The 27,777-nt window shown below is 41.2% G+C and overlaps 1 protein-coding gene across 1 annotated transcript in view; it reads left to right on the top strand.

Annotated features, from left to right (window-relative positions):
* pch2 (pachytene checkpoint 2 protein) overlaps nucleotides 1-27,777 on the top strand; it is a 39,993-nt gene that overhangs the window by 9,889 nt on the left and 2,327 nt on the right. Inside the window, exons 6-9 of the mRNA XM_037428683.2 lie at nucleotides 2,747-2,833; nucleotides 12,087-12,193; nucleotides 16,605-16,758; nucleotides 22,033-22,194. Coding sequence (XP_037284580.2) covers nucleotides 2,747-2,833; nucleotides 12,087-12,193; nucleotides 16,605-16,758; nucleotides 22,033-22,194 — 510 coding nt within the window. The remainder of the gene's footprint in view (nucleotides 1-2,746; nucleotides 2,834-12,086; nucleotides 12,194-16,604; nucleotides 16,759-22,032; nucleotides 22,195-27,777) is intronic.

The raw sequence follows: 27,777 nt of genomic DNA, 5'->3' as shown, positions 1-27,777 counted from the left end.
CTCCTGTTATGGTGCCGTATCATAAGTCACTGGGCACAATACCAAGGCACAGTTGGTATCGTGCCTTTGCAGAGAGAAAAAGAAAAGTAGTAGGTCGAGCGTGCGCTTTCCAAGCTTCATTTGCCCCCAATTTGGTTGACAGGTTGCTCTCTGTTGTATGCAAGCTACTTACAAAAACAATTGCTAACAGAATTAAGGCAAAATTAGAATTCAAGCAATGAAAGAAACAAGCAGGATTTCGAACAGGCTGCTCAACAATCGACCACATTCAATCCGGTAATATCAATCAGGTAATAGAGAAATGCTCAGAATACAGCCTATCACTACACATAACCTTCATAGATTACGAGAAGGCGTTTGATTCAGTAAAAATATCAGCCGTCATGCAGACACTGCAGAATCAGGACGTCGATGAAGTATATACAAACATCCTGGAAGAAATCTACAAGGAATCAACTGCTACCATAGTGCTTCATAAAGAAAGCAACCGAATACCAATTAAGAAGGGTGTAAGGCAGGGGGATACAATCTCCCCAATGCTATTTACCGCGTGCTTACAGGATATTTTCAGAGGCCTAGAATGGGAACAGTTAGGGATAAGAGTTAATGGAGAGTACCTTAGTAACCTGCGCTTCGCCGATGACATTGCATTGCTGAGTAACTCAGGGGACGAATTGCGACACATGATTATGGAATTAGACAAGAAGAGCAGAAAGGTGGGTTTCAAATGTACACAACCTCGGGAGAGAGCAGCGCTTTGAGATAGGGAATTGTGCACTTCAGGTTGTAAAAGACTATGTCTACTTAGGGCAGGTAATGACTGCGGAGCCGAATCACGAGATTGATGTAACTAGAAGAATAAGAATGAGGTGGAGCACATTTGGCAAGCACTCTCAAATTATGACAGGTTGATTGCCACTATCCCTCAAGAGGAAGGTATATAACAGCTGTATCTTGCCAGCACTGACCTACAGAGCAGAAACCTGGAGGCTTACAGAAAGAATTCTGCTTAAATTGAGGACGACGCAGTGAGCAATGAAAAGGAAAATTATAGGTGTAACCTTAAGAGTCAAGAATAGAGCAGAGTGGATCAAGGAACAAATGGGGTTAAGGATATCATAGTCGAAATCATGAGGAAGAAATGGTCATAGGCAGGGCACGTTTAATATAGTTTAAAGGAAATATGTCTTTTTGTACATGGTCGCACATGTTTTTGTTATAAAGAAATAATTAAAATTGCTTTTTGCCATCCTTTCATTCTGCAGCTACTTTCTTTTGTAACTAAGAAAATGTTGCACAAATGTGAGAATTTCATAAACTTCACCTTCTTTAGAGCTTCTTTACAGAGGTTTGCCACTTTTTTTTTTTTGAAGGATTAGTAGTTGCTTGTTAGCTCGGTAGTATCTGGCAACTCTGATCTTGTGGGTGCTTTATTGACAAAATGAGCATTAGAGAAAAGAAAAGCTGAAGGATCTTCTTATTGGCTTTCTAGCTTAAGGGGGCAGACTGGTTTCTGGGACCAAAAAGTGACAAAAAAATAATTTTTTAAAACTGCCATATTTGGTTACTGCAAGCATTTTTCTATCTCTTTACAAATTTTCACACACCAGAAAGTAGTAATTTTTTTGTTATGTCATTCTAACTGTCCAAATTTGTGGTGCTGTTAACATGCAGAACCTGCCAAAAAATGGAAAACCGACTTCGAGACTTCTTTATAATTTGCCCGCTCCTGTGTTAAAAGCTCCGCTACGAATTTGTGAGCACCTTTATGAGGATCGCAAAGCATGCGCACCATGATTGTTGCTTTTTCAAGAAGCTGTGTGTTTTCAGTTTTTTCTATTTTTCTCAAAAAAGTAAATTTACGACTGTTAAATTTTGAGGCCTCAATATCTCTGCAGTTAGGGCAGGTACAATAACAATAATTCTTTTTGCAATGGAAACCTGTATGTGTGTAGAATGCAAGTATGGGAGAAAAATTTAGAGCACAAGCCACTTTAATTAATTCCTCATCAAAACTGTAACACAATTTCAACTGCTTTTGAAAATGGATAGTTCATTTTGCTATAAAATAACCAGGAAAGACTTAAAAAAAAACTCTTGCATACTTGCAATCTATACTCATTAGTCTATGTTGGCATCACTTTTAATTATGCACTTTTCTTTCTATGGCAGCCTTGAACTATAGGGGGTGGACTTAAGCTATCTCTGAAACAAAATCAGTTACAGGAAAACTAATTAAATATTTGAAATCAGTAGAGAAAATGAGCATTATGCCATTTTCCAAATATTTCAAATATTTAATGAGTTTAAATATTTTTCAATATTTCAAATTTTTAATTAGCAATTTTAAAAATGAATTTTTTTGTCACTTTTTGGCCTCAAAAACCAGTCTGCCACCTTAGGCAGTGTACCATCCAGTTTACAATCTCTTCAACCTTGAACAAGATAACCTTCTGCAAAGCTTATGGCACGGAAAATTCGTAACATAGCACTTGCATGATATTAAAGGTTTCCAATGAAGGCGGGTGCCTTTCTTGAAAAGATTTATAGTTCTTTATAGTATCAACAGTCACTGTGGTGTAACCACTGTGGTAAAAACTTTACTCAAGCAAATTACTTCTAACTGCACCTTGGTTGCTGATTTGTACTTGCTGCTTTATGTACTGCTAAGCTGGAATGTCAGCTGTGGCAGCTTTCATGAAAAGCACATCAAGCATCTCACACAACTCTTGTCTCCATTTTTCAGAGTGGAAAACTTGTAATGAAGCTGTTTCAGAAGATACAGTGCCTCATTGACGATGGAACTACTCTTGTGTTTGTCCTCATTGACGAAGTAAGTACCTCATGCATACTGACTTAGCTATTCATAAATCTCACTTAGCGCAGGATACAAATTTATAACTGGTGGGAGCTTTGTTTTTACATCCCGTTGCTCAATAAGTTCTAGTCACCTTGTTAGTACTGTCGAAGAAATACATTAGTTTTTTGTTGCAAGTGGCACATTTGCAGAGGCCTTTTGTATGATGGTCAAAATTACGTTAACCTTTACCAAAACTTTCTAGCAATAGGTTGCAAGAAGTCTCGCTCACAAGGTATTTACACAGTGACATTGCTCACATTTCCCCAATGTTCCTAGTGGTGCATACAGGAAAGTGCACAATTTGTTCAGTGAGGGAATTTTTTTTAAAATGTATGGAATGCTGCCTCTGCTCTATTAATCTATTTGTGAACTGTTTCCTTATGTGTTATTAAGAAATCCTTTCCTCGAAATGTTAAGGCAGCCTATTTGACATTTAAAAAAAGGAAATTTAGCACTGGGTATTGATGATGATATGGGCTTCATCAGTTTTCGTTTGAGCAGATTTGCTGGACATGTAAAAAACTGAGCCATGTCTAGTGCACAGCTGGAGAGAGAGAGAGAGAAAAAGTATAAGGAGAAAGGTGGGGAGGTTAACCAGGGCTGAGTCCCAATAGGCTACCCTGCCCTGGAGAAGGGGAGAGGAGAAGGAAAGTTATAGAGGAAGAGAAAAAAGTCACTGACTGGGCTGACGCGTAACAGTTTCACCTTTCACATCACAAACAATGAAACAGACCTGTGTCTTCAGTTCTGAAGTGCCCTCTTCACATGCAATACGTGTTAATGTGAGACTATAATCAGAGATCTCATTCCTGCGCTAACTGCCCCAAAGTGCGTCAAACCAGATGTGCTGCGTCAACCTGATAAAATTGACGTAAATTGTGCCAAACTGCACCAAACAGTATCTTGGGGGCCCGCAGCCTGTGGCCCGTGGGTCGCATGCGGCTTGCAGGGCAGTTTTATGCAGCTTCCGGAACAATATAAAAAATCTTGAAATTGCTAGACACTGTAATTGCAGCAGTATTTAAATAACATTAATTAATGTATTAAATACCGAAGACAGTGGTCGAGTCTAATGAGAGAATTCTTTACCTTCTTGCGAACAGGCTGTTGCCGCTTTCAAAAATTGGCCGCCAGTACTTCTTTGGAGCAATGAAATTCAACCTTATTCTGCGGCGGGACCGCAGCCAATGCTCCAATGAGCCCAACTGCAGCAGAAGGCTAGAGATGCGTCACTGTTCATGACGGTGATTGCAGTAGTGTTAGTTTTGCATCGGTTTACTCACGTATGCGAATGCCATATATGTGTACTTTTATTGCAAACGAAACCCGGTTGCAGCAAAAAATACTGTATTTACTCGCTTAATGAATGCATTTTTTTTCTCGAAAAATCGGAGAAGTTGGGGGTGCATTTGTTATGTGGGGCAGATTTTATGAAAACTTATTTTGGAATGAGCAAAAAAATAAAATAAAGTTGGGTCACTTAGCTTTTCGCATACGTGTAGACTGTTTGGGAACAGCTTCTTTGTTGCCCCGCCGCGGTGGTCTAGTGGCTAAGGTACTCTGCTGCTGACTCGCAGGTCGCGGGATCGAATCCCGGCTGGGACGGCTGCATTTCAGATGGAGGCGGAAATGTTGTAGGCCTGTGTGCTCGGATTTGGTTGCACGTTAAAGAACCTCAGGTGGTCGTAATTGCCGGAGCCCTCCAACATGGCGTCTTTCATAATCATATGGTGGTTTTGGGACGTTATACCCTACATATCATCAACAGGTTCTTTGTTGCACTTTACTCATCTTTGGTGATTGATAGTGCTATCTTCTGCAAGCTGTCCCCGCGACACCCGCGCACGTCATAAAAGCGTTTTGTGGCTATCTTTTCTCGCAATGGTTTAACCACAACATTGGTATCTGCTATGATCTCAAGGGGCGCCCAGAAGCATGTGCTACGACGCATTTTCGCAGCAACCTCGCACGCCGCAGCAACCTCGCACGCCGCCGCCGTTGTCATTGTAGCAAGTAACGAACTACGCAGCAGGCTACCCCCGAAAGATCAAAACAAACCGTTGATTACAAGATTAACGACAAAATGCAACCGCCTCCCCACTTCCACATGAGAAGTTTGTGTATGCGAGGCGAGTATCAGGGGTGCTACCATGTTGTGGAAATCGTCACGATCTTTTCTGGGAGACAAGCAATTTTTTTCTGGTTTTTCCAGAAACCTGAGACATAATAGCGATGAATGACCCTTAGACACAGCAAATCCTGTCGTAGTCGCTCAAAAATAGCATGCACGTTGTTGGGCCTTGAATTTTTGTATTTGCAGGAAGCGATTATCGGTCTGGGCGGGCAGATTCGTGACCTTCGCTCGCTGTGTGCTTATCAGCTGCGATGTCTCTACACTCACATTCGTGAACCCCACTGTGGCGTACAGATAAAGAAGATGAGGGACGTGCCCTGCACAGATAGAAAGAAAAACAATACGGCAACGGGCAAAGGGGGGGGGGGGGGGAACGAGCCGAGGGGGGTCGGCATAATAATTAAAAAGCAAAAGAGATCCAAAGGGAAGTAGGTGCCAGGTGTCGATTAGTGGGACTGCTGGGGATGAATGTAGGGGGTGTGTTCATTATGCGGGGAATAAAATCCAAATTTTGACGACGGAAGTTGGGGGCGCCTTTATTATGTGAGTGCGCTCATTACGCGAGTAAATACAGTATTACACGTAGGAACAAACCCAACATGCAACAAGCACAACATATTATATCGTCTTGTAGCTAAATGTTAGAACACATTGTCACAACATTCATATCAAAACACCTAGATGAGCATAACTTTTTATCTCCGTATCAGCATGGTTTTCGAAAGGGCTTGTCGACAACAACTCAGTTATGTACAGTCATTCATTCTCTTGCAGCTGTGATTGATAAGGGCGGCCAAGTAGACGTCATATTCCTAGATTTCTGCAAAGCTTTCGACTGCATCCTCCATGATAAACTTATGGTTAAATTACAGCTTATTGGACTTCCAAATTTTCTATTAGCCTGGATTTGTAACTACCTGTCTGATCGCTCCCAGTTTGTGTGCATTAATAATCAGAACTCAATTCTTCTGCCGGTTACTTCAGGTGTCCCACAGGGCAGTGTACTCGGTCTCTACTTTTTTTGATATACTGTAATGAGGTAGTAAATTGTGTAAACCCACCTGTTAACGTTCGACTTTTTGCAGATGATTGTATTCTGTTTAACTCGATAACTAGTTCTAATGACCAAGCAGCTCTCCAGTCCACTCTAAACAATATATGTCTATGGTGCAATCAATGGGGGATGAAACTAAACTTGGATAAATCAGTTCTGCTCCATGTCACTAACAAGAAAAAGCCAGTATTAACTGACTACACACTCTCTAACCAACCTCTTAAAGAAGTTAAGGAATACAAGTATCTTGGTGTCACTCTAACGAATAATTTAAGTTGGAATTCCCACATTAAACAAGTTTCTTCCGCAGCTTTCCGCAAATTATGCATGCTAAGGCACAAACTTAAGGATGCTCCTACGAAAGTGAAATTTTTAGCTTACCAATCCTTGATTCTCCCTAAATTAGAATATGCATGCGTTGCCTGGGATCCTTATACTAAAACTAACATTGATGCATTAGAAAAAATTCAGCGGAGGGCAGTTCGTTTCATTTATTCTCTTTACAAGCCTGGTAGTTCTGTAACTAGTGTAATGCTTTCAAGTGGTATCACATCTTTGCAGTCGAGACGCAGATTCTTACGTCTCAAATTTTTGTACCAACTTTCTAACCGCAAATTTGCTCTGAACCCTGACCCCTACCTCACACCACTAAGAACACGCCAGACTCGGCATTCACACGCACTTTCTTTAACACCATATTTTGCTCGTACTAACTTGTTCAAATTTTCCTTCTTTCCTCGTACCATTGAAGAGTGGAACGATTTGCTTGCAAGCAGTTTACACTCTCCCGATCTTACTTACGCTGAAATTTGAAGTTGTTTTTCTAACTATTCCAACTATTTCCTCTTTTCCCTCCCCATTCTTTCCTTTTGTTGCTTTTGTATAAATATGTCACGCTTTCCACTTTTTACTCTCTTTATTGTTGATGTTGTTTTGAAATGTGTATGACAACTGTATTATCTTGCCCCTCCTGCTTTGGCCTCTGGCCAGCAGTATTTGTAAATAAAAAAAATTTTGTAAATAAAATATTAATTATTTTGTAAAATAAAAGGGCGAGAGACCGCAAAAGGCCTCAAGTACTGGTCTGATAACCAGATTTTTGCGTTCCAAGGAGTTCACGCTGCCGTTGAAGTTAAAATCTCATTTAACGACAATATTCAGGGCATTCAATCAACATAAAATAGGTGCACACGCGTGTGCACTTGATTTCATGTTAGGAGCACCGCTGTCGAGCAGCGGAGCCCATGTTCATTTCTCGCACTGCTTCGCGTTGAGTAGAAACTCGTTATAATGAAGCGGGATATGATGAATTAATGGATATAGAGAAGCAATCGTAATTCCCTTTTAAATTTTCATAAATGCCCATGTATTTAAAACCTCATTTTAACAATGTGACATTTTTCTCAATGGATATAACAAGCCATCCTTTGTCCACAACGAGCATTTACGGATCATTTTAGTATATGTCAATTCAATATTTTATAGGGCGCGACAATGTACGTATTATCACGGCTGCGGTTATTCATAACTCGCGCCTTGCGCTTCCCGGGAGCCTCCTGCCAACATGCGCGTGGGTTTGTCTCCCTGTCTCCCCTTTCCTCGGGAACCAATGGACTTTCCCGTGCAGCAACTGGCGCGAGTGTGCGCGTCATCCAGCCTCTTTTCTCCTGTAGAACTCATTGACCCGCCCGCGCATCTGACCTCCTTCTCCTCTTCGGCTCCACACTTGAACGGTGGAGATTGCGGCTATGTTTCTTGTCGTTCGCTGTGGAATAGCAGCACCACCTCCATTAGTTTTGCTGTCCGACATGAGATGGACAATAGCAGTGGCAAACGTAAGCGCAAAAATATGACAATAGAGCAGAATTCGGCAATGTTGAGAGCCATTGAGTCCGGTGTAGAGAAAAAAATAGGTAGTCGAAGATTTCGGCTATGTCGCCAGTGAGGATCCCGCGGGCGACCAGGCCCAAACGTCGTGGGACGCTCTCCTTGACGCCAGCGCTGTGCCCAACTTTCTGCCCGTACGTCAGTGCTGATGCTGACGTGGTGACAACGAAAGAGTTGTCATATGTGAAAATTGTGCATACAGTGACAGGGGTGCGTGACAACAGTGACGAATGTGTTTCACACCCCGGAGCCTAATGTTAGCGAACCTGACGTACCAACGCCTTAGAAAGCGCTGAATGCGACAGACTTGCAGCGACGTTTCTTTGGTGCTTGCGATGATCCCGAGGACGGGCTATAGCTGCTGATTCTTAATAAGCAGTCATCCGCTTGAAGAAGAGTCAATAAAAGTCTATTATGGACTTTTTTTTTTTTCGAAGTTATCTTTCAGCTGGTTTGCCGACTTTGGTAAAAATAAAGGTGCATTGTTCTTTATTATTTTTCTAGTTTTTTGCATCCCAACGGTCGCTCTTCTCTGCGCTGTGGGCTGCTGTGATATTCGGTAGTGAGTACATTCTCTCTTGCTGGCTAATTGTCGGTAGAAATGGATAATGGCTATAAAGAACTTATGGTTATAATGAAGTAATTACCACTCCCCTTCAACTTTGTTATAATGAGGTTTGACTGCATACCTATGCCGAAGTGCTCCTAATCGTAAGATTACCTGCTCCAGTACTATATTTTTACTGCTGTAAAACACTTCTAATAGCAAGGTTACCTGCTCTGAAATGCTCCAGAACTAAAATTTTACTGCTCCAAAATGTTCTTAATTGCTAGATTTCCTGCTCCAAAGTGTTCTAAAAGTAAAATTTTAGTGCTCCAAGATGCTCTTATTTGCAAGATAACTTGCTCCAAAACAAATTTTACTGCTCCAGAATGCTCCAAAACTAATATTTTACTGCTCCAAAGTGCTCCAAAACTAAAATTTGACTGCTCTAAAATTGCTTCAAATCGACAGTCCCCAGTGGGATCACTGTATAATGATTAGAGAAATTGAAGTGCTAGTAAATTGGGGCTCTTTGTTTGAGAGTGCAATAACTTTTCTCTCAGAGCGGCCCTGATGTACTTTTCAAACATACTATTGATAAGAAGTGTTACCAATCTGCATATGTGGGTCATGCAAGCATGAGCCAAATGTTACTGTACCATGTGCTGTAGGGAACTTACAACCTTGTGCCTAGAACAGTAAAGAATTTGAGTGCTCTTTCCTCCACGATGTCGTCAACAGTTACATGGGAAGCAAAGCCTACAGCCATTGGTCGATTTTGTGAATGCTTAAAAGAGAGTGGCGCATTTGCAGAGGCCTTTTGTATGATGGTCAAAACTATGTTAATGGGAGCCAGCTAGTACATATCGATACTTAAAAACAGTGCGAAGTAAATACGGACAAGAATTCTCACGGGACCAGTGCTGACTGATAACCGCTTATTGCAAGGGGCGTACCGCTAACTTGCCATGGGCAGGAACCGAACCTGCGGAGTTATTCAAAGGTCACAGGTTCGGTTCCTGCCCACGGCACGTTATCTTTTCACCCACTTTTCTTTCTTTGCGATTACATTAGAATTCAGTCTAATAACTTCCCCTATACTTGGCTATATTGTATATCTCATTATAATATATATATATATATATATATATATATATATATATATATATATATATATATATATATATATATATATATATATATATATATATATATATATATATATATAATTCTATGGGTACCTGCAGTAAGCTGGAAATCATAAATATTTCGTGAAAGGATCAAAACTGTCTAACTGAACATTTTGCTGCTCCATTCCACAAATTTTTTAATGGAATTTCTACCTAGCTACATTGCTTCAAAAGATGGCTAATTAATCCTGCCTAATTAAGCAGAACACAGAAAATGGGGCGACCTACTTCGTGCGCTTGTCAGCCATATGCATATGGTTGCGCTGTTGCAACACTTATTGGCATATTTTTAAGTGGACTAAAGTTAGTTGAGGTCCCCTGTATATATGCCACAGCCTAAGGAAAATAATTTAGATGTTGACACTCTGCCTCACGGTGCGTAAAGATAGTATTCGGTGTGGTCCGCCCAGGCCCCCACATTACAGGGCCACTCAACCAGTTGCGGCTCGTGTGTGTACTAAAGATGGCAAGCTGTGTATGTAGCGTTCGTAATGGCATTGTAAACGTGAGAATGCAGGGTTAGAATTATGGTGTAAGAAAAATAATAATTTTCTTAGACCATGGTAATTATTTTTCTTACTATGTAAGAAAAATGATTTCTTCGATATAAATGTTTGGGAAAAATAATTAGCACAGTGCTAATAATTACCGTGTTCAATACATAATAATTTCTCTTACACCGTGTCTATACATTGGAGGCAACTGCAGTATTTGCTACACGTGGTCTTTTTTGGTTGCAAAAAACTGTGCATGTGTTTTTAGCTCTAGGTGCTAGCATGCGCGGTGCTTTAAGAAAAATACAGGAAGGAAAAAAAAAAGAAAGCTTGCATCAGCTTGATTCCGTCAGGCACCCACATTGCAGCGTTGGTGTGGCGGAACGGTGCGACGCCACTTCCGCGCCTGCACTCAGTGTCGACTCTACTCAACCAAGCGCCTGGTGATAAGAACACTCTCGCCCAACAGAAGACACAAAAACTGTGTGTGCTCCCACGATCAATGAGTTGTTGCTGTTACGTCTTTTCGGGTGGACACATTAAAGTTATGTGTACCCACACCCCCTGTGAAACTACATTTGGTGCACGTACTACAGCTGAACATTATCTGACCGTGTTCTCTATCACGGCGAGCGGAGTGTGTCAACACTTAAATTGTTTTTTTTACACCTGATATACGCATGTGAACTGAAAAATTTGAGATGGGTGGAGGAAGTTCAAGACACCCATCTCTGCCTATGGTTCTCAATATTACTCTAATTGGTGATGTTGAGTTCAATGTGCCTCTGAACTGAAAAAGACCAAAAAGAAATTCCAGCTAGCTGCTCTAGTCTCAATCTGGGGTTATATTTTTTCAAGAAAAAAACTAAATTCAAAAATTTTTTAGTTGTACTGCCTGAATGAACTTTTATGAAAAGGACTGAGAGTCTGCAATTGCTCAAGTTTGAAATCTCTTTTAATAAAACCAGTTAAAGGCTGGTTAATCAAGCATTTTTGTATTTTAAATGTATCTGAATTAGGAGAGCCATGCTATAGTTTTATGTTATATTTTGAGCTGTTTTCATCATTAATATTCAGTTAGAGATGACTATGTATGAGAGAAATTGAACCCATACACCACAACTTGTTTTTTTTTTTTTTTTTTGCCAGTACTCCTTTGACGGGATACTGACACAAAATTTCGCGGCTGAGACGGCCTGCGGGAGTGATTCTTGTGAACATGTGTATATCACCTGTGAAATATCAATAGCAAATATGGCTTGGAAGGTATTTTACAGCAATTTTGGAGGTGTTGACACCATCAAAAGGGACCCCTTGGGGACCCCCTTACTTCCTTCACGTCACCACGCTGCAATCAATAGAAAGAGTTATGGTGACGTCAAAGCGGCCATTTTTCTTTTGCTGCATTTATTCCAGCAGTCTATACTTCTGGGCGACTGGTCGTGAATGCGTGATATGACTACCAAGACCCCAGAAACAAATTAAAGCAAGAAAACCCGAGGCCAAAGTTTTTGTGTCAGTACCACTTCGAGGTCAAATTCCAAAAGATGAACAGATTTATTTAGCAGATTTCATATTCATATAAAAGAGGCTCAACACATGCAAGCTTAAGAAATGTGTGGTTTTGCTGTCCTCTTGTATTCATCTTGTGTATCTTTTTCCAAGCTGCACCATAACATTTTTGAGATTTGGTTTATTTCACTATAATCAGTACAAATATAAAAAAAGTTGAAGCGCAAGAAGGGATAAAAAAAATGAACCATTTATGGTGAGGATCTGCAGTCGATGTTTGATTCAAGTTTCTCAGGACCAATAATGTGACTGGTTATTTTTCGTCTTAACATTTTGTGGTGTAATTATGTTTGCCGTTCTGCTGTTCCATTTTAGTTTTCATCTCTCACTCAATTCTTAATGTATTTTTAGGTTGAAAGCTTGGCGCACTGTCGTAGCACGGCGATTGGTGGAAATGAGCCATCGGATGCAATTCGTGTTGTCAATGCCTTGCTAACACAAATTGACATTATGAAAAGGTATGTGCAGAACACAGCTTCTTCTTCTTCTTCTTTTTTTTAACTACTGCATGGGAGAACAAAGTTGTTTGCTTGGTGTGGAAGTCACTATATTTAGAAGCAGTCAGTGCATGTATAGGGATACAGTGCAATGGAAATGTAGGGGAGGGTGGTGAGGATTCAGTGGAGTGATGAGGTTAAGATAAACTGAAAAAGAAGGGAAACCTGGGCTAGTTGGTGATAGTTCATTTACGATAACTAACAGTGCAAAAAAGATGCAAAGTATAGGACAACACGAGTGCTGTCTTGTTTTATACTTCGTCTGCGTCTTTCTTGCGCTGTGAGTTATCTTAAAAGAGGTTAAGGGGGAGGCTACCCTGGAGACCGAACTTTTTTATTTTTTAAAATATCTGGATGAAACTTTCAGGGGTTGTTCACTACAATAAAACTAGCACAACTGCTAAGTTTCACGAAGCTGTGTTTCTTAGTTCCAGAGTTATTGAGGTTTAACTGGGTGCTTCACATGGGTGCCTGAGGAAGAGTCGTGAGAAATCCCAGGACATAGTAGAAAGCTGAAATTCATTGTGGTCATTCCTTGATAGCTATCCCAGGGCGCTACAAAGCCGTTTCTTTTAATTCCCCCCCCCCCCCCCCCCCCAAAATTTTCACGCAACTTTGAATTTGATGTAACCAGTAATGACCAGATTCATCAAAAATTAATTGTTTATTATAAACTAACAGCACCAATTTTCAAAAAAAAGGAGCTTGTTACGCCCTTGCAAGGTCATTCAGGAACAGAATAAAAAAAAGGCACACAAATCTGATGAACGGTTTTCGAGTTCTTGCTTTCCTCAGCACCACAACTAGCAAAAAAATCCGTTCTGAGAAAACAGGCCGAGAAAGTTCAAAACACGTGTTTTCTTCAAAAAGCTCCAGCACAGTAGCTAGAAGTGTCCTGGCGCACTCTTTTCTTCTTTTGCCTGGCCTCTATCTTCTCTTGGTGTCTTTTAGAATTCTTTTTTAGGCGTAAAGCGTCTTTTTCATGAGCTCGCTGGATGGCCAGATAACCTGGTTGAAGTCCAATGGAGTCCGATATCACTTGGGTTGCTTTCCAGCAGCCGGCATTGTAGCGCAGCACTGCTTCATGCAGTGCTGTTTCTACCGCGATCAAGGATGAGTGTTGTTCCTTCGGCATCAGAGACCACAGAATGGAGTGGAATGATTCTGATGCATTTTGCGTCTTCGCTCCCAGGCAGCACTGAAGAAGCGACTTTTGTGACAGTCTTTCGTAGATGGGCAGCATAGCTGCAGCGACATAGTCCGGTAGGCTGTGTTTATGTTTTGGCTGTTGCTCACGCTTTGCCTCTGCAGCTCTATGGCGGCACCACGATTGAGCCCCCTCTGGGCAAAGTTCATGGTGAGGGTCCTGGTCAGTCGATGTGACGTGGTGATATGTTGCCATCACTGCACGCTGCATGGCTGTTAGGTCAGTTAAATTGTTTCTCAGGGCCCAACCATAATATCCTGTCAGCTTTTCAATGAGGGCTTTAGTCAGCTTTCCCTTCCCACTCAGTGGCTTATCACTTTTCTGCACAATGTTTCGAAGAGCACTTCCAATCCTTTTCTGAACATGGTTCAGGCATTCTTCTTTTACAATTGGCATTAGCCCGTACACATTCTCTTCTGTGAGGGCAGCGAAGGTACGGCTGTCTCCGTCGGACACAAGAGCGGTGTACCGCAGGCCATGCTTGGATACAGACCGCCCAAAGAGAGTCAAGCCTGCCTCCACTTCCATGCTTCCCGATTTTGCGTCTGTGTTTTTCTGGCAAATGTGGTGCTTCTGCCAGCTTTCGTATGCTGCATCTCCAGGTTTGGGCCCTGTTTGGCATCCAAGGCAGTGGTTTGAAAGAACTACAGCATCCAAGATGAGACCTGTAAAGAAGTCAATTACCGATCCCACTCCGATGTGTGATGTGTGACCCCGCTTATGCCATGTGCCATCGTACACTACGGTGATGTCCTTGCAGAAGCTGGGGTCCATTTCTTTATATGTTTTGATCACTGCTGTGGCAGAATCAGCATAAAACTTCTCCAAAGCGGTGGCCTCTGGCTTCCTGAACATCTCTTTCAAGTGCTTTTGAAACGTTTTGTGGTGAAGACCTCTGTAAGAGACGTTCATGGCAGCCCAAAAGTCATTAAGAGCTGTTTGCCCCTTGCCTATTTGCTTTATAGCCATTATGGCGCGGACATTTACATCGAAGGTCTGCGTGTTCTTTTTGCGGGGTGATGTCCATAATTTATCGACGGTGCCACAAGAGGCGCACACGACTTCAAGTTTTGTTGCAAGTCCAAGCTTGGTGCTCTCTCGGACAGTCATAGCACCTTTAAAACATTCTTTGCACACTGTGCGGCTGAGCACGACGTTAAAGATGTTCATTTGAACGAGCGAAAAATGTTCGCCCTCACTTGTCACTGCAGGTGCAAGAGCCGGCTGCATCAGTTGAAATTTCTTCTGCGTCGCCGGCGTAGACTCGAGTTCAGCGCGAACGGCGTCATGACGTTTCGCATTCGCATCGATTTCTTTCTTCGTTAGGAAACGCGTCCGCAGATGAAGCGACGGTCCACTCACGCTCGATGGCGGCACCGATTCAGACGAAGTGCTGGGTCCGGCGATATCAGAAGCACTCGGTGTCACACTGGATGGCATCGATTCGGAGCACGTGTCGAGCCCGGCGATCTCGGAAACACTCGGTGCATTTGCGGCTCCAGCCACACTCGATGTGTCGGATTCTCGACTGGCGACAGCCGACAACACAGTTCCGTCGCTGCAAGCGTCTACGCAGTCGGCACCCGCAGCAGAATAGCGGAATTTCGATGATCGTACAAGCCGCATAGCGCACCTCCGCGCACCGGACTTCCGCACTGACTTCGGCTTCGTTGCCAGCATCGCCCGCAACAACAAAGACGAAAGGCACAGAACTAGTGCAAAAAGAAAAAAAAAACGAGAGAAAATGATCGAAAAGATAGCACAAGGCGAAGAGCGGCTCGTAAGCAGACGTGTGTCGAGGCGGACAGAGCAGAGAGCAACAACGAAGCGAGCGCGCTGGACGCGCCATCGAGAGGAGCGACCGCCCCCGCTGCTGCACAGCAGCCAATGGCGGGCACGCTTTCTCCCGCGAGATATGAATGCGCTGTTCTAGCCAATCAGCGCTCCACATCGCATCGCGGGAAAACGCCAATAGCGTCTCAACTGTGCTGCCGATGCCATTTTGCAAGGCGACGAACGAGAGAGAAAGAATTCACGGTCAAAACAACACCAAGATGGCGCGGGACGACTGCATGGTCCGGGAATGGCGCGCGCGCGAAGTTTGGTTTGATTTTGGGATTTGCGCCTGTTTTGGACGCCGCGGCGGCCTCGAAAATAGTATTTTTTTTTGCACTTTGCGGTTGAATTAGGTGCTGATAATTACAGAATAGGTAGTTTATGAGACATACAACCCAAAAATGTGGTTTTTCAAAAACCGACTTTTTCGCGATTTTTCGGTTTTCAAGGGCCGCGTCCCCCCTTAAGATAGCTTTAGGTGTTGGTTGGTTTCGGGCCTTTTTTTTTACCTGAAATAAATTTGAATGCTTCAATAAGGCTTCTTGTTTTTTTTCTCCTTTAAAAAATGAACATTTTATTGATTTGCTCCAAAACAATGCAACATTCATTGTATGGTGCTCGTGCGGAAACGTAGATGTTAGATGTGCTTGTGAAACCGAAATCGCACGAAAACGGACTACTTGGTATAGTAAGACATGTGCAGAAGGTTTGCCCACGTAGCTTTGGCTGTGCTGCCACAGAAAGTTGTTGCGGCTTATAGACATCATTTGGTGAGGCCTTCGTCCTGCTGTGGACGTAAAGTAGGCTGGTATTGGGCATTAAATGCCATGATTTCTGAATGAGTGCCAATTATCTACATCTTTTGTAACCTATTTTTCGTGTCTGTGTGAGCATGCATGTGTGTGTGCATGTGTTCAAGTGTGGGATCTGTGTAAGCAAACGCTTTGTAGGCTGGATCCTTATGTTTTCTTCATCTAAAATCTTTGTGACTTACCTAGGCCTAAAGAAATCTCATAAATGCTGTTTAACTTATCTTGCATGTTTTTACACTTGACTACATTGAATCTTGTTATAATAAAGTCCCATTCAAAACAAGACTATTTCCATTATATCCAATATTCATTGTATTTTTTGTTACGAGCTGATATTGGCATGAAGCATCATTTATTTTATTGTTATACTAATGTGTTGTGTTTATGTTTGTTGTGGTGATATTCAGCTGAAGTTTACATTTTACAAATTTTTCTTAATGTTTGATAAATTTATTGAGGTTGTGCTGGCTTCTTCTAGTCATAATTCATTGTGAATTAAATGTTTGTGTTTTTCCAGATACCCAAATGTTTTTATTCTTACAACCTCTAATATCAGTGGTGCCATAGACCTGGCCTTTGTAGACAGAGCTGACTTCAAATATCACCTTGGATATCCCAGCGCTAAATGCATCTCAAAGATTATTATGTCCTGCTTGAAAGAGCTTCACAGGGTAGGTTGTATTTTTGCACATATTTTGAGATGTCTGTACACTTAATATTTTCATGACAGGGGGGCACCAAATTGAAATGTGTGCCGTCTAATGTGCAAGTTTGGTGAAATCGCTATCTTGGGCTACACACACTCGAACCGACCCATTTTTCGTTGGTGTGAGATCCCACTGAAGCCTGTGTTTGCAGATGTTTCGCTTGCTTAGACTGCTTTGTTTGATATCATCGCTGCAACTGACTGATTCGTCGCTGTCTGAACTGTTTAGCAGCGCGCATTTGCCCATCCGATGCAAGAATGGCCTCCACATCTGTGAACGGTAGTGCTTCATCATTGGTATTAGTAGCAGCGAGCGTAGTATCATCAGCGAATTGCATACAGACGGAATCGCACTTGTTACGAGCAGCGGAGTGCGTGGTAGTGGACGCTGTTGTCCGCAGCTGCTGCCTCACTTAGCTACAAGCTTTTGTTCATGCTTCAGTTTTAGCACGAAAGAATGCATGTAGTACAGCTAGAGCTCTTTATAAGAGGCATGCACCGGGGAGCAATTTTTGTCTTTTATGTGAGATGCCTCATATAAGCAGGGTACCACATATGGTTTTTTCTTGATTTGATTGATTTGTGCGGTTTAACGTCCCAAAACCACCATTTGATTATGAGAGACGCCGTAGTGGAGGGCTCCGGAAATTTTGACCACCTGGGGTTCTTTAACGTGCACCGAAATCTGAGTACACGGGCCTACAACATTTCCGCCTCCATCGGAAATGCAGCCGTCGCAGCCGGGAATCGAACACGCGACCTGCGGGTCATCAGCCGAGTACCTTAGCCACTAGACCACCGCGGCTGGGCATACGTTTTTTTTTTTTTCTTATCAACACCCATTTCAATATTGGTGCATTAGTGTCTTTTATACTAGTTTGTCTCTTACATCAGTGTCTCTTATAAAAAAGGTTCGACTATATAGCTGTATATGTTATGTATAATTACACAATTGGTTTTTGGGTATTTTTGCTGAAAACGGCAGCTTTGGCTGCCGGCTAGCCGCTCTAGACAAGCATGATTCCGTCTGTACCTTTTTTCTGTATCCAAGATGCAGCACGGGTACATTGTTCTTGTCGGTTTTCTTGATACTAACAAAGTGCCATGAACAGAGGCGTGACGATGGAGACACGAGGAAGTTTTTTCGATTAACTGACACCACCCTCTGCTTCCTCATTACAAGCGAGGATAAACGATGCAGCGTGAACAGATCACCACTGCACTCATCGCGTGGTGTACTTAACTGCAGACCTAGGATTTTACACCTAAATTGTTCCTCTTGCACTGGTTTTTTGTGCACCCGTACACAACACATTGATGGCCAGATTATCTGTTCTTTGAATGTGCACAATTTCCTGCCATAACAGTCACTTTTTATCGGAGAGAGGCACCTATTACATATACTACATTTAAGCATACTAAGCGTACAGATACAGCATGCGCCGCCCAAAGCATGATGGCAACACTGAGAACACACCCTTGACCCCTGAAGCTCACTAGATCGAGGGTGCTCCTGGGAAAAGGCGTATTTAATAATGCATATGTTATGATGTATTCAGTAAGATTTGGATAGATGTGCATGCACAAGACTGCTTTTGAGTTGACTGCAAAATGAACTGTGCACACTCATAATCTTTAGCATGTTCTGTCTTGTCTGAACATGTTCTGTGAGTTCACCCATCACATGCTTGCTATTGTTGACATGCTTCAGTATGTTCCCTCTTGTCTCAATATGTTCTGTAAGTTTATACACGACATGATCACTATTGCTGACATGCTTATGAAGCTGCTCAAAAGCTGTACATGAATACAAATAAAAACTTCACTCTTGTTCATAGATTGGGCTTGCTGCAGTTATTGCTTGATATACACTACAATTGTTTGTTGAGGCATTTTGCTTGCCATACTTGATGTGTCTGCTTGAAGCTCACTTTTCTAACCCTTTAAGGACAAGGCATAAGAATGCCCACAACAGATGTTCATCTTTAATTAAAATGTGGCAAATGCATGAAGAATAGTCACATAAAACAAAACGAAAAAACAATGCAAGGAAACTTTTTTAATTACTTGTATTAGTGTGGACATTGTTGGGCAAAACTTTAGAAGTGAACTTCACCCAAGGCCATCTATGGTGGTGTGTGGTACTTGCACAGATAGTTATCATGAAATGTTGAAGAGAGGTGCTCATTGCATTTGCTTTTTTATAACTGTGTGCTGAAACCAGGCATATTGTATTGCTCTTTGTTCCCTAATCATTGTTTAATAAAAAGTGAGTTGTAAACACCGAATTTCTTCCTCATTCTTGGCTCCTGCTTAAAAAAAGTTACTGGCTGTCATTTAACTCAGTCATTCAGTGTTGATTTAAGTAATTTAAACAGGAACCTCACACTTTGAAACGACACATGTTCACCAAAATAATGTTTTTGCTGTGTTGGCTCTAGACATTGCTCATCCATAAATGTTTAAAGGGACAACCAAGGGAAACGCAGAGTCAATTTAGCATTATAATTATTTTTTCTTCAGAACTCTATCATCATTATTCGTACCATCATAAGATCATTATTAAAAGAGAAAATGGTCCATGTTTCATTTTTGATTTTCATGTTAAAACTTTAGGATCTGAATTTGAGGGTGGTGTCACAAATTTCACTTTCTTTTCAGATTTCAGGCTGTTGGCTCTATAAAATTTTCTAAAACATTGTCTGTTACATATCTAACTTTCTTGTAAAACAATGTAATTAATGTTTACCAATAAAAGATTGTGTAGGTCCCAGTACACACTATCGGCACCTAAGATGTCACGTTGAGTTCATGTGGGCACCTCGATGCGGTGTTGCTGTGCTTTTTTTCTTTTGCCATGTTTTCTTGTTCACTAGGCATCTTCTCACTGCTAGAGGGGTGCTTTTGGTATTGTAAAAGTGTTATTTATGAATACAAAGACAAAAAACTTCTTTTAGTGTTTGTTTACGAGGCCCCTAGCAAAATGTATTTTTGGTGTTACCGTTGTGCAAGAGTCTACAATGAATACGTAGTTGTGAGAACTTTTTGAAACGATACCGCAGTAGCAGAGTCACGTATGTTTGATGATCCAAAAGAGACTTTTGGTCGTTTCACTGTTTCCTTCACTGTGCTCCGTCCACCAAACTCTCCTCCTGACTGAGTGCTCATACCAACGTTGTTAGATTCAGTCAGTTGGGTAAGCACGCATGGTTTCAGTGAAGAAGAGCTGGCCTCTCCCATATATCATGAGAGGTGACGCTGCAGTAGCGTTGGGATTGTTGAGCAAGCTTTGTCTGCTACGTCTGTATATGGAACAGTGGGAAAGCCATCTTCGCGTCACTGAAGATCTGCTAAAGGGGCTTCAGAAGGACTGACTGAGTAATACTACTTAAACGTAAATGGGAGCTTCACCTGTACCTACCCAATATTATATTATTCTGTGGCTGCATTGAATAACGTTCATCCTCGTGTGTTGCTTAGGTTGATTCCAAGCAGACGAACTCGTGGTAATTGCATATGGTGATTGCTTCAACCATCACATAAAGTTTACCTGTAACGATACATTTAGAAACCATCGTACTTCTTCAACATTATAATGGCAGTACACAAGATGCACTGCTATATTATTTCACGATTGAACTCCACAATGCGGTTGTGCTTCATGTCAAGAGCTTGCACATCACACAATCTAATATTAACGGCATATCAAAAAAATTTTTTACCTGAAGATGCCTTGCGTACGCAATCCTCTTTGATGTAATCGACATTTTCTGACCTTGTATGGAAGAGGCATGCAAAGTGGAAAAAATATCGACCTCATAGGTGACCTCGTTGGGTGTGACAGCTCACTTTCATTTCATCACATTCCACAGTAGCTTACCCTTTCTTGAGTAAGACTTGTTGTTGGGTGAGTTGTTTAGTGACAATAGGGTACATAGTAGTGCAAGCTTAGAAAACACAGATCAGAGAAAAGAAGTAGGAGGGAGCAGAAAGGCCGGGTGTTAAACTTGAATTGTTTATACGAAGAAACAGGCCACCAGATTACAACTCTCTGCGCATGCGTGCATCAAAATCGGTAAACACTGGTCATACTCATTTATCAAAAAGCTGCAGCTCATTTTGGTAAAGTGAAACAGATGTATCACTAATGCAACCCCTGCTTTGCTTCCAAGTGTGGTTGTTTAATGCAATAGCATTAAAGTACTCACTTTGCGGAAATTTCGCTAGTGGCATTGGCATGGCCAATGTTGATTGTGAACGACAAATCATCTTGTGCTTGACAGAAAAATAGAGAAAGATGCAAATAAAATTAAAAATTTCAGGTCCAAGTGAAGATTGAACCCAGGTTGCTTGCGTGTCAAGGAAATGTTCTACCACACAGCTGTGTGCCTTCTTGGATATGCTAATAAAATAACTTCCTCTGCTTGGAAATGGAGTGAAAATCGTGTTCACAATTTTTAGGCACATGTGTCCTGCATACAGGCTTCACAATACAATGTACGATATTACAGTAATAATGCGTGTGCAATCATATATTGCCATCAGGCGTCGTATCAAAATGACTGGGTGGTTTAAAGACGGCACCCCATTACAAAAGGCGCCCAAGTTACTGCACATATTCACTTAAGACCATGTAGTAGGTGCATTGCATGTTCAAAAAGATATCACGTGCATAACTGCTCGAGGTTTAAAGCATGCTCTCCATTACAGAGAGTGCAGCCATGTGTGAAAGCTTCACTGGCACATGTCACTTTCAACTTTATCAATTACATTGTAGTAATTCACAATTTAAACTTCTTAAATAACATCATACAATAAAAAGTATGCACTAAGTGGTTGAAGTACGCACTAAGGACAGGATATCGCTATCGTGTTCAATTCTTAAAGGTAAAGCTTAAGGGTCCACCAATTTTTTTACTTCTCTCCCACCCCCCCACCATCATTGTCCTGCTGCTGGTAAGGTGCACTGTTCGTGCTGTTCTCACTATGTAGTGCTGATTTGCTTCAGTAGTACAATCATCAGGAAAAATATTGATGCGCTCCGCTGTTCATGGTAGCACATTTTTTATGGCGTGCATGCTGTTGACATTTTTTGCTAAATTGCGAAGTGTACTGAGGAACAATGGGTTTGTTGTTACTTATGAAAAAGAAAGACTGTGACTTGTGAGAGTATTTTCATTATTCTCCCTTTTCAACTTTATGAATGTTTGCTGCAATGTGTTTTTTTTTTCTTCTGCAGGTGTCTGTCATAAATGAAAACATGAGTCTCCTTGAAAGCAATGATGATGAGGGGGTTGATGGATTGCAGTCCTTGTTCAACTCCTTGTGCCACAGAGCTGTTGGCCTGAGTGGAAGACGGTTGCGAAAACTGCCTTTCATAGCACATTCCATCTGTACTGTGGTGAGAGCTCTTTTCCTATTAAACTAGACGTGTTGACGGTGTCATATGAGGGCATGCTTTAATCTTTGGTAAGCATGTGTCTTATGGTTTTGCTTCCTTGATTTTACTTCAGTTTTGTTAGCAGGTTCTGTCCATTTCCCTATTTTTGTATGCAACTTAGAAGCGTGGCGGTTTGGGCTAGTTGGTATGACATGACGATTGTTATTTAGCGCGAGCTAGGAATGACGATGTCGTCGTCTTGTCTCTTTATCGTCATTCTGAGCTCATGCTATAACAATAATTTTGTTACAGAAATAGAAGTCTTAACGAAACCTGATTTTACCAAATTCTCAGTCTAATGAAAAAATTTTCATTCCCCGGCAGGTAGTTATAGAATTCAATGTTGTCATAAACTCAGATTAATACAGCTTTCATGGCACTGAATTCGATATAATGAAATTTTTCCCAAAATAAAGGAATAAAAATGCAGGAATTTCTTTCCAATTTTTACACGTACAGCTTCTCTTAAAATGTAGGGTGCAACGCTTTTACATTAAACCATCTAGCCACCCTGGGTCATGACACTAGTTATATTTTGACGAGGTTGCATGCCACAGTAGGTAACACTCTCGCATATCAAATGGTGCTGGACGGTAGTGCTTTATTGTCTCTGCAAATACTGCCAAAGCAACATGGTAGTTGCTTTCATTATTTAAAAGCTTTATGCGACAAATGGCACTGATTTTCTCTTTGGAACATTCTTGCTGGGCGTGCTTGCCATTAACTGCATTCATTCTCCCTGTCATTGAATATAAGCAGCTTGTTGTAGCTTGACTTGACGGGATTGTCTATCTTGCCTGTATCGCTGGACATGAGAGGAATTCTTGTTCAGGCTACACTCGGTGACGTTTCACATGTGCAGGCATGTAGTATTTGTAGCAAATAAAATGCCACGGTTGCTTTTGAGCAAAGCCACGTTAAAATTTTTAAGTTTGAAGGACTCTAAAATTCTTTTATCGATTTTATCAACTTCTTTATTTAATTAAATTATTCGAGCACCCTCACCACTTCAGTAAATCGATTTTAAACTGTAGCGCTTTATAAATTACTTTTATTTACGACTCCTGAAATGATTATAGGCACACTGCTGTTAATAGCACTGGCAACTTCTTGGGATAGCTGGTAACAGCATGCACTTGGTTTTGCATAAAAGGCCTCTTCTGTTTCTCTTTTTTTTTTTGCTTTCTTTTTCACTTTGTGAAAGATGATTGATTCTTTCTGTTATTAAATGAATAAACTACATACTATTTTATACTTAATGAAATGCTTGAAAAGATCTGAAACAGCCATACATATTTTGTAATGTCTATAAAAATAAGCACCTAAGAAGATGTAAGTGTTTATAATTAGATTAGTGATTTCATTATATAAAACATGTGTTTCTAGAATGTGTCACTGTGCCAGTAATATACCGTATTTCACTGTTATGCTGCAAATTGTTCCCAAGAGAAGGCACGTGGCATCATGCTGTCTAGTACTAAATCAATTCTAAGAGCAACTAGAATTTGACTTGGGGCAGTTCAGATGAAATGATCATACTTCCTGTTAATGGAAGCAGGCATAGGATTGTATTGTAAAGTGTCCGCGATAAAAATAAATTGCGGAAGAAAGTGGATTGAAGTAACCATTTAGGGTAAACAGTCTTCTCTAAACCTTCTTGTATGCTATCTCCTTGCATATCAAAACACCCTATAGTTACTATGAAGTGCATTCTTCCTTTCTAATATAAGAATAATTAGTTTGTCTTAAGGTGCTCGCACTTACAACAGTTTTTACTGTGAATTATGAGTAGTTTTCATAAAGCAACTTGGCCTTTGTGTCATGTATTCTGACCTTGCCTTCTTTATGCATGACGTGTTATTGTGATCATGAAATTTCATGCTGCACTACTCTTATGTGCTTCCTCATTTTCCCGCCTTCCATTCCGTCCAAGAGTGGCCCTTTCCACACGCTCATTATTTGGATTCTCTCTGAAAACCTGTCACAGCTCAGTGGAACCTCACATTACCCTGTTTACAAAAGTGTGCGAGTGTATAAAGCAGCCAAACTTCGATATAAAAAAACAAATATTTATAACAAAATACTGGAGACAACAGAGCAAATACAGGAACGAAGTTTATTTAGGCTGGTTTTACTGTTACTTCAAAAGAATACTTTGTTGCTGCATGCAATAAAATCAAAAATGCAAAAGTGCCTCAAAATTTACTCTAGTTGTGAAAATGTTGAATACAGTCACCAGCAAATTTTTCAGATGCCGATTTTTTAACCTCCAAGGCTCTTTAAACATTGCCAACTAATATTTGCATAAATGTGTATGTACTTTCCCTCACCCCATCAAAGTGAAGAAGGCTTCAGTAGTGAAGCCAAAATGTCTTTTTAATTTCTAATTTTTGTTTTGGTCGGTACCCATTTTATTGCAGTCTGGCAATAACTGAAGCTTTATACGATAGGGGTTGTTTTGAGTGCAGATTATGCATGCGATACTGGAAACTTAAGGCAGCCACAATTAAAATTCCAAATTGTTGCAAAGAAGTGTATATGGACAGTTCACTAAGTGACATACACTAAATCTCGTTGCTCGTGTTGCCCAGAGTGGCTATGCAGTGGTGGTATTGCTGTTGCTCACTGTTGATGCTTATAGCAAATGTAACTCTAGCTGGGGAAAATACGTAGAGTGACATGTATCTAACTTTAGTCATACTACCACTGCGGTTCTATTTGGCTACAGATTTAGCAATAAAATTAAGTGGCATAGCTACTTTTGGCAAATTTCAGCTTGAGTTCAGGCTATTTCCAAATGGCAACTTTGAGTTGCAATGTGTTTAAGTAGATAAATTAAATGGCTCTATTTATACTCTGCGCTTAACTGATATTCAAGACTGCATGACTGTAGACTCAAATGCACATACATGCATTGTGTTGGGTGCTCTCTCTGTTGGATGGCAGCAGGAACTCTGGCTTAGTTGAGCTAAATCACTACATTGCATTTCACAGAATCGTTTCCAAAGAAAATTCAGCAATCTTCAACTACTGCTGCCAAGTTTACAGCTGCTATAAAATGGGGTGCATTCACTCAAGCTAGCATGGCAGCTGTTAATAGGTGGCACCACTGCCGGTGCAGTGTGGTTGGGCTCATGAAAAAACAGTCTGTGTACAAGGGAATACGTCTGCCATGGTAAATACGAACCTGACATTGTACACACTGTACATTTCTGAAGATGAGGAAGCTTTTAAGCATTCTAGTGGTGAAGTGTCTTTAAAGCAGGGCTCCTAAACACGTGACCTGTGAATGTCTTGCCAGTGGCTCGGCCTACACACCACTGTCTTCGTCCGATATATTTTCTTTATTGCTGAATAAGTATTGCATAATCTTTCAACTTGCAATGAATAGCTACTCACATAATAAAGGAAACTGGTGGGCAAGGCTGACGGTGTGCAAGCATGCTTATAACTTCTGCAATTGTTTTGCACTTCACAAGAAAAAGTTATCTGACTTTGCTAAATGGTACCTGAATATTTTCTTGCCTATTGTGATAAATAACTCTTCCTTTGAGTGAGCTACCAGACGTGACTGGTCTCAACCATTTTTTATGAGGCACTCATGCAGTCACTATTTGGTCAAACATAACCATGGAAGGAAAGATTTTCATTTCAGAATCGATTTGTCTTGTGTATTCTGATGCCAAATATCCATCAGAAATGATCCCCTTGTATGATATATGATAAGGGCCCTTTGAATGGCACCATCAGCTTTTGTTTAACATTTTGTTGTACAGATTTTAATGATGCTTGAATAAGTACTGACATGAAAAATTTCGGACTGGCTTTTTTTTGCTGCATTATGTTGCTAGTGGCTTGCTATACAACACGTTGCTTGCTATAGCACATGACTGATAATTAATTATGGTCAGGTAATTACCAGACAATCTCAGTTTGGGAGAGCGACGAGGTGGCGAGTGCAACTAACCTCATCTAACTTGTGAATCTGCACACAGAAAAACGCCAGGCCTGCGCGGAAGGCACAGCACAGTCACAAAGAAAGCTAGAAGAGCGGCCTTTCAGAGCCTTTTATAAATACTCATTGGGTAACTACTGCTAGCACACTTGCTTGATTCCCACTACGGCATGAATAAATATTTTATGGTACTAGTAGGCTGGCATTCACTACGCTATTTTTCGTCATTCTTCTGAGAAGTGTGAGATCCGCTAAACTATTGCGAGTAATTTTCTACCAATTGTTCATGCAGTAGCTGACGACGATGAGGAATTATGCCTGAAGTGGGTATGTGTTACAGGTAATAAGAAAACAAAAACAAGCTTTTGTATTGGGTTGGAGCATTGGACGGCCCACCTGTTACACTATTCGCATTGTGTAACGACTGCTTGTTTTTTTGCTGTTTTAAAACACTTTATAAGCCGTATTAATGCGATCGCTTCCCGGACACCAAGCCTGCCTAAGACAAGTTTGCCAACAAGCCCCAAGCACAGGCGTGGCTCAGTGGTAGAATACTAGGCTGGCACCGGGCGGACTTGGCTTTGAGCTCCTCTGTGTCATTAGTACTAGTTTTTTTTTCTAATTTTGCATGATGTGGTTACGGACACCGGCGGCGGCAGACAAACGATGCCTTACATACCTTTCTTTTTTTCTTTTTTTTTCTGCCTGCATCCATGATCATGATCATTCGCCAAGCACTGTAAATTCATCACATTAGGTTTTGTTCTCCATGTGTAAAATACTTGCATTTGTAAACTTTCTTTTGTGTGTAAATGACATGCCCTTTTCTAAATTACTTTTTTGAATGAATCCCAACTAGCCTTTGGCTAGGGATTCAGATGCATTTTTTTACACAGTTGTATACTGTACACTATTTTTATGTCAATAAAACTCAATTCAAATTCAATTAAAAAACTACGGCACTGCGCGAGACCAGAGTTGTGATCTAACAGCTTTCACTGTAATAGTGACGCACCTCCTCAGTGCCTGCATCGTCTGATGGTGTTATGCCAGCTGCATGTGCTGCACCGTCATTATCATTATCATCATTGTCTGGTTGCAATGGCTTGCTTGAGGCTTTTTCACTTTTCTCATGTTCACAGTAGGCATGGGCTCATGAGCAGCGTGCTGGTGTGAGCTCAACAAAAAATTAGGGGATCCTAAAGCTTTGCCTGTAGGAGTTGAACGTGATAGTAACATCCTGTTCCTAGTGCGTACTTCAAACATTTAGTGCATGAAACCTTTTCGAGTTTGCTATGCACCCACTACGTGGCCTCAAGGGAATAGGCGCAGTTGCGTGTGTGCCTGTTGTAGTGGAGTACCAGCTTTCAACCACTAAGCCACTATGATAATCGCAATATTATGATGCCCGTCGGCAGTGGACGCTTGTACCATGCATTATTAGTGCAATATTTCATGTTGCATTGTGAAGCATGTATACAGAATGCGTGTGTTTGTGAAGTATGAAAGCTACTTTCGCTGCATTTCCAAGCAGAGGATGTTCTTTTCACTGTTATCACAAGCAGAGGCGCGGCCATATGGTAGAACAT

This window comes from Rhipicephalus microplus, chromosome X, assembly GCF_043290135.1.
Source record: "Rhipicephalus microplus isolate Deutch F79 chromosome X, USDA_Rmic, whole genome shotgun sequence".
NCBI lineage: Eukaryota > Metazoa > Arthropoda > Arachnida > Ixodida > Ixodidae > Rhipicephalus > Rhipicephalus microplus.
This window is presented reverse-complemented; position numbering and strand designations above follow the sequence as displayed.